The sequence below is a fragment of the Sarcophilus harrisii genome, chromosome 1, assembly GCF_902635505.1.
Source record: "Sarcophilus harrisii chromosome 1, mSarHar1.11, whole genome shotgun sequence".
In the NCBI taxonomy this organism is placed as follows: Eukaryota; Metazoa; Chordata; class Mammalia; order Dasyuromorphia; family Dasyuridae; genus Sarcophilus; species Sarcophilus harrisii.
The window spans coordinates 468,105,089-468,116,742 of NC_045426.1; the positions used below are offsets into that span (position 1 = coordinate 468,105,089).

Here is an 11,654-nt window from a genome sequence, read left to right on the forward strand (position 1 = left end):
CTAGGAAAAAAGGGGAGGGGAGGGAGAATGTAAATTTTTTAAAAATAAGATTGTCTCTAACTTCCATCCCTAGAGATAAAGAGTCAGAGCCAGTTATTGTAGTGTATACTTCTCTCTTTGCTTAAACTTTAAACCTCTTGACTGCTCCCTACCATGATACATTTTCTCTCTCAGTTTTATTTTATCTGCCTCCTCTCCAGCATAGATAGGAATAGCTTAGTTTTGATAGTGGCTTGCTGGACCAAATAAATGAACGGCTAAATTCACCAATGACTAAATCTAGGTGAATAGTACTGTCACCCAATATGTGTCCATTAAGAACCATCAAGGGGAAGAGCAATTATTACACAGAATGAGACCAATGGAAGTAAATAAAGCATGAACTCTTTTTCTTACCAACAACACTCCTCCTCCTATACCCCCATTCTTTTTTTTTTTTTTCTGAGGCAATTGGGGTTAAATGACTTAACACTTCCAGGGTCACACAGTTAGGAAGTGTTAAGTGACTGAGACCAGATTTGAACTGGGGTAACCCTGACTTCAGGGCTGCTGTTCTATCCACTGCAGCACCTAGCCGCCCTGAATCCCCCCCCCCCATTCTTTTGTTTGCCATCTTTCCTACACTTCTCTTCCTTTTGTTCTTTCCCAGTAATTAAAATCAAATTTGAGATGTTTCCAATTCCATAGAAAGGAAGCTGTATGTTCAAGAACACCAGAATCAGAATTCAAGTCAGTTTTGTGAGACCATTCTCTAAAAAATGCTTTTTGCAAATTCCAAGTCACCCTTCTCCATGGGGGATTTATTGTCCCAGTCCAGATCTTAACTGCACATAACTCCTTAGTTCAACATTAGTTCTATTCTTCCCATGATTTTTTGTTGCCATTTCACATAAAATAGAAGCTAAAAAATAACTTTACATATCAAAAAGGGTTGGATGAAAAAGCTAAACTTACTATAATGTAACATTCAAATAGAGAACTAGAAACAATAAAGGAATTTTTAGTCAATAATAATTGGGCATAATTAAAAGTTTCTAGTAATAAAAATTATGCTTTAAATTAGTTGGGTTTTAACACATAGAATGCTTGGATATTCACTCTGGTGAATAAAACACGATTTGTTATCTGTAGGTGGTGTAACAGCTCCTGATACTCAATAGGAACTTGATAAATGCCTGTCAACTTATTGATAATGTACATAATTAATTTTAATATTGAAGCTACTTTAAATGAACTAAAAATTGAATATATTTAACCACTTAAAACATGAATCAGTTCATTCATAATAAAAACTATCCTCTTACTTTTAAAATATCAAGTGTCTCCATAATAGGAGCAGATCATGAAGTGAATTTTTACTTTTAGCATCTCAAATTAACATGGAGAAAAGTTTTCAGTCTGATTTGATGGTATACCCTAGATTTTACAGATCCTTACTGAAGACAACATATATTATACATATAAACTCACTCTTAATGAGCACTGAATACTCATCTAATAACATGAAATCCTTCAATTCTACTTAAATTAGTAGCATGATTAATAAATTTCTGGGAATGCAAACACTGGAAAAGTTCAAGCTTTATTAAGTATTCATATAAAAAACCATCCCCCCAATTCATTAAACATGAACTTTCATAGTATGGTTGGCATTTTGTGCCACATTACTCAGAAAAAGTACAGTCCAATTTACAAATGGCAATTTTGACAACAAGAATTAGGGGCAAGACTAAGAGTAAATCCCGACAGAATGAGCCCCCCAAAGCCCCACTTCCTCTTTAGGAAATTGCTAAGATTAGAGTCAAATAAATTACCATAAATTAGGTGCCAAGACAACTCTCAATTTAAAAAACACAGAAATGAAAGGGGGGTAAGGGGGAGGGAAAGGATTTCCTTAGCTCCTGCAGGAAGTGTGTAACACTGTTTATGCTGCTGGCCCGCAGGCTGGAGGAGAGTGGTAGATGTGTCACCCATCTGGATAGTTGCAGTAATATACTGCAGAACTGGCATCAGACACGACAGAGGAAATGGCCCCATGACTATCAGGTAGGGAAAGGCCAGATTCATGTCCCTGGTAGTTTAGCCCCAACTCTGGTTTGCATACAAAATGCAGATATTGTTCAAATTCTGTGCGGTCCACATCTGCAAGGAGCTCAGCAGGTTGGCTGGTGTCCAGGCCATCCCTACAGGCTAGGGCTTCTGGAGGAGGAGAGGGCTGACTAGATCCTGGCTGATGCTGCATCTGAAAACCACGGACATTGCTCCCAGCCTGGGGGGAGCCCATGGGACCATAGTACATATGCAGAGGGTTGGAGGGACCCATCAGGCCCTGCAATGAGTGTGCCAGGGGTTCCTGCATGTGTCTGTGGTGCACAGGACCCGAGTGAGAGTCAGGATGTGCAGAATACTCAGAGGCTACAGGATAGCTATAGGGTCCTGGCTGGCAGTCTCCTTGGAGTGAGGAGGTGAAGAAAGCTGCATCTGGCTCCATTCCATCCATGGGAGAAGCCTCCGGGGTAGGCAAATTGTAGCTGTCAAACTGAGAGGCCGGGCCTAAGCTCTGGCACTCGCGGTAGTGTCCCATCTGAGGAGGTAGCACTCCCTGGCCATGGTGGTAGGCTTGCTCATGGAACGGCAGTCCCAGGCTGTCCACACACACTCTGCCCTCTGGACCCAGTCCCGAGCCCGGCTGCTCTGGGAGGTTGTGAAGGAAGCCACTCTCCACCCGCTTCAGCCTCTTCACCTGCTTCCTCCTCCGAGGCCGGTATTTGTAATTCGGGTGGTCTTGCATATGCTGCACCCGCAGCCGCTCGGCCTCCTCCACAAAAGGCCTCTTCTCCGCCAGAGATAACGCCTTCCAAGACTTCCCTATGTGAACAAGGGGAAAAACAAGAAGGGACAGACTTGATCATTCTCCACCCGCTGACAGAGCTCATTCCCAAACCTTAAAATGAATCCGTTACTAGAAATGGCAAAAAAAAAAAAAAAAAAAAAAAAAAAAAAAAAAAAAAAAAAAAAGTATTGCGGCATCTAGGATCTATCTATGATGAAAGGTAAAATGCTTCACTCCAAGAGAGAACTACTTTCATTATAAAAACACTTAAATTTTCAATCTCCGAGAAGCGCCTTAATTTCATCCCTTCCGCCCTTTCCCAAGTACACTTTGGCCTTTCCGTTTGCAACACAGTATCCTTTCCCTTTTCCTCATTTAATTCTCCCGTCTAGCTGCCCAGGGGTGCGGGAAATAAGTTTCTTCTTCCAGTCTAGGAGAGAGAGCAAAAACTATACTCTCGAAAGATTTGCCGGAAAGTAACCTCCCTCAAAGAGTTCTGTAACAAGGCTAGTGGGAATAGCGGTGCAAAAGGGTGATAATACCGGGAAGATCAGTTTAGAGGGGGATAGGCAGTTAGGGCGGGGGGTGGGTGGGGGTGGGTAGGGAAGTGGAGAAAGAAGAAACGCATGGAAAAAGCAAAGCAAGGAGGAAGTGTAGTCTCACAAAACACAGAATTTTACTTTGGAAGTTTAAGGTTCCCACTTGGGAAATGAAGATCACCACGATTGAAGCGTACAATAGAGGTCCCTGCTGATCCCCTGAAATGCCAACTCACCCAGCATTTTGCTCAGCTCGGCGTTGTGCAGGTCCGGGTTCTGCTGTGCCAGCCGCTTGCGCTCGTCCTTGGCCCACACCATGAATGCGTTCATGGGCCGCCGGATACGGGACTCCCCTTTGCTACGGCCCGCAGTCCCAGCAGCTGCAGCAGTCGCGCTGCCCCCGTTTCCTGCACCTGCACCTGCACCGGACTCGTTCTTGACCTTCATCTCCCCCAGGGGGCTCAGAGATTCTGCCCATGGGCAGGGGCCCATCCCGGCCATCATCATGGGCAGTGCGCACCTAGTTTGGCTCTGGTCGTCACTGGCATACCCCGCGTCCGGGCTGCTCATGGCTCTCCTGCCCAGACCTTGCGCTTCACACCCCGCCCCGTCCCCACACCCTCAGTCGGGACCCGAAGGTTCCCTCAGTGGCGGGTCCAAGGTGGGAGGAGAGCGCGGTAGCCAACGGAAATTGATCACCCTATTAAGATACCCTGACTCCCAGCCTCCACTGCCAGGTCCAAAACAAGTGGGTAACAAACGCTCAGAAACTACACAGGCCAAGTGCGAGCGCTCTCTCCGCAGCAGCTCCCCTTTCTATACCCACTCAACCAATGAGGCTCCGGGGGCGGGGCGGCTCCCACGAGGTGTCAGACGCCCCTCCCAGACCAAGGCCTGGGCCACCTCCCAGACCAAGGCCTGGGCCACCTCCCAGCTGAGAGCTACCGCTGCAGCGGCTCAGGCTTTACCTGAGCAGGTGTGAACTGGAAGGAACCAGACTTGCAGGCACCGGAAAATCGGAACCTCAGATTTCGCAGTTATCGGATTGATTGCACAAGCTGCAAAATTTTCAAAGGTTCCCTCTTAGAAATACTTTTTTTTCCCTTTAAATGCTAGTGCTGTTGGACAAAAACTCCTCAGCTCTTTTTTTTTAAATGAGAATACAAAAGTACTTGTATTTTAAGTAAAGTTCAAAATTATTTATTTGATCGACTACGGGAAGTCTTCATTCTCTTCCAGGTATCTTCTTCAAAGGCGCTTAGTCGGACCTCAATAAAGTCTCGCACAAAACTAAATAAATCAAAGGTTCTCCAAATTAAGTTTTTGTTGCTTCACTTCGACTTTTTTCCACATTGATTCATAAGTAACTTTTACTAAAGAATAAAAATTAATCTTCTGTCGACTTCAATCTTTCTCTTCCAACTCAATAAAATACACATATAGCTAGCGCCTAGGTTATTCAAAACTCGGGGAAAAAATTGTTTCAAATTGTTAGACTATTTCATGCCCCTTTGCCAGCAGAGAAACCTTTGTGCCATGAAAATCGTTTCAAGTGTTTTTATATGTAAATTTATATTTTCAAACTATTTCTCCCGTGTCTAATAAATAAGACAAACCTTCCCTTTAGTATCTGAAAACTGGGTCAAAGATGTGAATTTTATGGGCCTAATCTTGAATATTTTCAAAATTTACTCCCGACTGCTAATAAATCCACTGCTTATCTGGAAATGTCTAGGTGTAAACAGGAGATCAGAGGGCCTTATTTGGGTAAGGACAGCTTTGTTTGGACTACAGTTATTACAAACTAACTTTAGCACTCTGGGTGGTTTTCAGTAGTCAGACTAGCAGCCCAAGTCTGCTACCCTTTTTTTTTGGCTGTATTTAAATATGAATGCATTTGTTAAAATAAATGACTTAACCAAAAAAAGAGTCGGGATTCCGAGACCCGAAATTTGAGGTAGGAAAAAAAATGCATTTCTTAATTCTGTATTTAGGAACTACTCAGGAAAGGTGATAAAAGTAATTTGTGGTGGGAGGGGACGTAGAAGGGGAGGGGTAAAAGGGTTGTGTATGTGTGTGTTTTAATACTGCGTCTTAACTCAGGCTGAATTAGAGATCTGGTGAGTCTATGCCTCACAAACCCAACCTGTTCCATCAATTTGCCCAAACAACTTTAACACTGATCTCAAGAAAAGTGGGATTTTTTTCTTTCTTGCTTGTGAAATATCTTCTGGAAATGAAAAAAAGTACTTTAGGCTCTTCAGCCCAAAAGTTAGTCATCCCGTTTTCAGAGATGTTACAATCCGCGAGATGACCCAATTCACTGCTTAAGAAATTCACTGTTCTGGATTGTCTACCGAATCTCACCATACTGTGTAAGGGACTATTCTGTTTGATAATCTACGAGTTTCTTTAGAGAGTCTCTTCTCAGGAGAATTGCATGTATTCCAATCGCAAAAGTGTCACTTCTGAGCAGTTGATATTCACTCGAGTTATTCACCAGCAGCCTTCTGTCTCCCATTGCTCTCCCTAATTTAGGATGAAAGTTTAAGTCTGACTTTAAAAAATGTCTCTTAAGAGATAGGAAAAAAAACAGCAAATAGATTAATATTTAGCTTCTTAAACTGGAGTTCCTGGTTGTTGTTGTTCTGACAACTTTCAATATAATTTGTTTATTTTGTAATTTTTGCATTGCATTTTATGCATTTAAAAACATTATATAGAGTCATCCAAAGTTTTTACCAGATTGCCAAAGGGGAACATAACACTAAAGAAAGTTAAGTCCCCAACTAGGAACATTAACTTAAAGAATTGCAGAAGTATTATTTCAACCAGGTGAATTAGAAAAGAGATGGTCACGAAAAGAAATTTCACAATGGTGCCTTTGTAATTAAATTTTAAATATTCTTCCAAGTTAACTGAGAAACAAATCCTAAAAACATTCTCAGGGATATACTGATAGGATTAAAAAAGGCTGGCCATCCAAAAATTCACTGGGACCTCCAAATTCTGACTATGGTTTTTAGAAATATCACTTCTAAGGTTGTGAAAATACAAACATACAGTTGCTTTTAATTTAACATGATGTTCATAATCTGAATAATGATATTTAACTGGGGAAATCTCCCTAGGCCATGAACTAAAGAGAATTATGCAAATTACACATATGGAAAAAAAATCTCATCCTGCATTCAAGAAAGGAATAAAGCATTTTAGCTACTGTCTTAATAATCCCTTCTTTTAAAAGAAGTGATCTAAAATAAATGTTTCAGAGCTGAGATACTAGCTTCTTATATCCAATGACTTATATTTGAAAATTTTCTTCACTCTGATGCTCTAACTTCACCAACATTCTTAGGAAAAAATGCAACCCGCATGGAAAGGAAATTTTAAGTTTGACAACTAGCAAAAGCAATTCATTAGCATTTTGCAAATGGCTTCAGTGCTTAAATAGAAAAAATCTTTGCCCCAATTAGCTTAGAGAGAAATCAAAAGGAATTACTATACCAAAGTTTAATCGAAATCTTCAGCTTTCACCTCCTTCCCATAACACTATCTTTCTTCCAGAGGTCAGCACTGGTTTAATTCAATCTTTGGGAAGGAATTCCCCATCCCTGTTTCGCCTGGCTCTCAAACTCTGCTCCCTTTGGCATATTCCTTTCTGATAACTGGACCGCAGTTTCTTTTAGACCTTATCAAACCCTGTAGTTTGTTGCAAGGAATCAATTCTATTTCAGTCTCATTGCTAACCATAGTGTTGGAAGTGGTCAAGTGTTATCACAGCCAGCCACAAATGCCACATGAAAAGCCGCAAACATCCGGAGTGCTTCCTGAAAACCCGCTTTTCTCAACAGCGAAGGATTTTTTGTTTTGTTTTGTTTTGTTTCTTTGGTGAGGAAGGGAGTTTCATAAGTAAAGAACAGTATACACTATACCCAAATAAAAGCGGACATTTTCCATTTGCACCCTCCTGCGGCAGGTTGCTTTGCAAATTCCTCAGTGGGAGAAATCTCTAAATGCTGCTTCTTGCCGCAGCCAAAATATGCCGTCCGCAGCAGAGTGTGGGAATAAAGAGTAGTAAGAAAAGGGATGCCTATTCGAAGTATCACTTCAATCAATAGTTCCTATTAACTATCGGTGTTGCTGAGAGGAAAGCCCAGTGCACATCTGACCCGGCTAAATATCGAGAGAAATGACAAAAGAGAGGTTTTAAAAAAAAGTTATCGAGACAAATCCAACATGAATTTACCCTTCTCCCAGGACTAAACAAAGCAAAGCATGACGAACCCTAGGTACATGTTGTTTTTGCAGCCGTACTTTTGAGGGGCACAGAGAAAGCAGCTCTGCAAGGTTAACCTTCGTAAAGGGAACAAGGTTGCCTCAAGATTGTTTAGAAAGGCTACATAGCAGCCTCATGTAGCCCAGACGTGAGAATAAACAATAGCCCTCTCGGGAAAGTAAAACAATAAGATCTTAGCGTTTATAAATTGTGGGATTTTTTTTTCCCTCGGCAAAGCATGATCAATCTGTTGGGGACAACGACAGGAGAGCGCTAGCTGAAGTCTGGGGCTGTTTTTGGCGGTTCCTGGCCGGAGTAATGGTCTCCTTCACCTTCCAGGTAGGAGCCAGATGCCCTAAGTGCAGCCCTGGGTAAGGCAGTTTTGAGGTGGAAAGTCACGGTGGCGTCTGGTGTCAGCTCCTTTTGAGCCCCGCCTCTCCCTATTCTAGCCCCCTCCTTCATTGACTATCCCCCTCTCCTAACGAGAGAGAGACAGAGAGACAGAGAGAGAGAGACAGACAGAGAGAGAGACAGACAGAGAAAGAGACAGAGACAGAGAGACAGACAAACCTTAAGAGACAAAGATAGAGACAGACTTTAAGAGACAGGCAGAGACCTTAAGAGACAGAGAGAGCCAGAGATAGAGACAGACCTTACGAGACAGAGACGCGAGCGGGCGCGAATTCCAGAATTCGACAGCTCACTGGAAGAGGCGGTAATCGGGCAGCTGACCCGGGCTGAGGGGAGGTGGAAGAAACGGAAGAGAAATCCTCTGTTGACAAGAGGCTGGCATCCTCAGGATCTCTGACTCTCTCTCCAGTTATCCACACACCAAACCCCTATCCTGCGCTCAAGTTTTCTACCAATTTCAGTTTTCTACTTAAGCTTCCGAGTTTCTAGAGGCCACAGAGGCTTTTTCCTTATTTTATAGCTCACTGTCCCTCACGCACACAGTTCATTTCCCTTGTCCCTCTAGACCAGTCTTGCTCGCTCTTCCTTTGACTCGATTCCCTGTTTTGCCCTCCTCATCTGCCAACCTTTGCTTGGGCAGAAATTGCAAAGCAAGATTACGGGTCTGCACCTCAATTCCTCCTTGGCTCGGTCGGGCGCTTGTACTAGCGAAGCAGGAAATGAGTTATTCCAGCCTGCTTCCCTCCTTAGAAAATTCTCAGTTTTGAGACTGTTTTTCACTATCTCATAGCCTATATCAACACACACACACACACACACACACACACACTCGAGATCCTGGGAAGCTTTGTGGTCGCCCATGCTCCCTTAAATCCCTAATCCCTTAGTATTGAGGATAGGGAGATGATGGAGGGAGAAGAGGAGCAGGGAAGGAGAGTGTATTCCTTTCTATGCTGCATAGACCACTCAGCTTCCGCTGTTGCTCCCAGCTGTGGACTTCAGCGGTTAGGCCTTCCATTTCCCTGTCAGGTACTTGCAGAGACTCTCTTGGACGCCCAGTGGGTGGAGGTAGAAGAAGTAACAAAGGGGGAATTCCTAAGTCTCAAATGCCCAGGCAACATCCACGACATTTTGTGTTTTAACATTTTGGATGCAGGCAGTCCCAAGAAACACTCGATACAAAAAGGAGGAGTAGGTTGAGGACTGAAGGGGATTCTATAGTAGAAGGCTCACTTACTTCGAGAAGATCTGAGTTCGAATGCTGCCTTAGACAGCTAATTATGTGATCCTCGAATTTAACTTGTCTGAGTTTCAGTTCTCTCATCTGTAAATGAGGGATGGACTCCAACTCAAAGGCATATTCAATTCCAAATCTATGTTATTATTATCTTATTTATTTTAAACAATACTTGATATGACTAAATTTCAGTACAACTAAAAAATCCTAATCATTTCTTAGTTTTTTGATAGCCAAAGAGCTATAAAGACAAAATTTAAACTATTCTTAAATATAAGGAAAGTCAAATTCTATAAAAGTATATGTGTACCTTTCCCCCCTAAGACGAATGGAATTACTTTTATCATTAAGATTTCCTTGAGAATCTTTTAAAGATTTCCTTCGTAGTTTTTAAGGACAGTATGGTTTTAATGAAAAGACTACTGGAGAGGGAAAAAAAAAAAAACAAAAAACTTAAGACTCAAAGTTATAGATTGAGTCCTAAGGCCCTATTTCAGTGCTTCCTAAAGTCTGGTGAGTAGTCATATAGAGTTGTTACCTCTATGGTTCGTGGTTGCTTAAAAGGGCAGTAATCATGTTGTACCTATATTAAAGGATTATTCTTAGAGAAACGTCTCATAAACTTCAAAGCATTATAAAAATGTCATCTACTATTATCAGTGTGTGTTGAGGACACACTAATTGGCTTCCCCAGTTCTCTTCTTATACCATGTAACAGTCTCAAAATTTTTTTGCATTGTAACTTTCCTTTGGAGAAAAATAGGTCCTCAGTGCTATCAGCCTCATTTGTGCAAGATTAGAAAATTGAAATTCAAAGTAATTCTGTGGTTTTCTTAACTTTTTTCAATGAACAAGCATTAATTTCCCCCTCTTCCCAAAATAAACAGAAAAACAAAATCCTTATAAATAAACAGGCAGTCAAAATAAAAGAATTCCCATATTGTCCATCACCAAAAATCCATGTACCACTCTACATATTTAGTCTATCTGTCAAGATTTATATAGCATTCTATGTCAACAGTCTACTGGAATCAAGGTTGATCAGTAAACTGATTAAAATTAAATCTTTTAAAGCTTGTTTTTTACAAAATCTTTATTGTAGAAATTGTTCTGATTCTTTTTACTTTGTTCTACATTAGCTCATGAGTCTTCCCAGATTTTTCTGAAACAGTCCCTTTCATCAATTCTTATTACATTCTATTACATATTATATTTCTATATATATATTCTAACATTCTATTACATACATATTTTTGTACAATTCTTTCTTTGATACATAAATCTAGTAGTTTTATTTACAAACAAAAGGATATGCACAATTTAGAATTTAGTAGCTTTGAGGGCATAATTCCAAATGGCTAAAACAATTCACAGCTCTATTTTCCAATAACCCCTCCAACTTGTTTCTTTTGTTTGTTTTTGTTTTTGTTTTTCATTTTTGCCGGCCTGGTATTTGTGAGAAAAAACCTCAAAGTTGCCTTCATTTTCATTTGTCTAGTTAATATAATGATTTTGTTATGAATATCAATAGCTTAGATTTCTTCTTCTAGGGATTCTTTGTTTATATACTTTATCAACTGAGGAGTGGCTTTTATTCTTCTAATTTTGAATCAGTTACTTATATATATATTTTTTGGAAATGAGACTCTTATTAGAGAAATTAGCTACAAAGATTTTTTTGTCAACTATTTCTCTTCAAATTTTAGTTACACTAATTTTGATTTCCAAAACTTTTAAATTTTAGGAAATGAAAGTTGACCATTTAATCATCTGCAATCCTCATTATCTATTTTTTTTTTTTTTTGGTTTGGTCATGAACTTTTTGACATCTATCAATCCAAAAAATAATATTTTCTTTGTTCCTCTAATTTATTTATGATGTGATCTTATGTTCATTTGGAGTTAACTTCATATGTGATTTTGTGATGTTGGACTAAACCTAATTTCTGCCAAATTACTTTCTAGTCTTCCCAGAACATTTTGACAGATGATGAGTTTTTCCCAGTAGCTAACATCTTTGGAATTACCAAACACTGGTTTCATTTGCTTCTAGCTTGAGAGTTCTTACTGATAGGCCTTCTTCTCTTTCACTTTTTTCATTATTTCCCTTGAGATTCTTGACATTTTGTTCTTCCAGATCAGTTTTGTTTTTATTTTTTCTAGGTCTATAAAATAATCTTTTGGTAATATAACTGATATATCATGGAGTTGGTTTATCACAGTATAAATCATGAAACTCTCACCTGTGACTTTAAGATGCTGTAGCATACACAGTGGACATACCCTGGTAAAATGATCTTAATAGACTAAATCAGATTAAGCTTAACTGACAGGTTTGAAACGTGTGAGTTAGAG

General features: G+C 40.3%; 1 protein-coding gene across 1 annotated transcript; it reads right to left on the reverse strand.

Annotated features, from left to right (window-relative positions):
* Positions 1 to 1,563: 1,563 nt before the first annotated feature.
* LOC100932678 (transcription factor SOX-17-like) lies at positions 1,564 to 4,182 on the reverse strand. The gene is made up of 2 exons (XM_031946394.1): positions 3,609 to 4,182; positions 1,564 to 2,868 (listed from the first exon to the last, which is right to left on the reverse strand). The coding sequence occupies exons 1-2, from the start codon at positions 3,940 to 3,942 to the stop codon at positions 1,967 to 1,969; spliced, it is 1,236 nt and encodes a 411-aa protein (XP_031802254.1). The 5' UTR covers positions 3,943 to 4,182; the 3' UTR covers positions 1,564 to 1,966.
* Between the last annotated feature and the right edge of the window lie 7,472 nt (positions 4,183 to 11,654).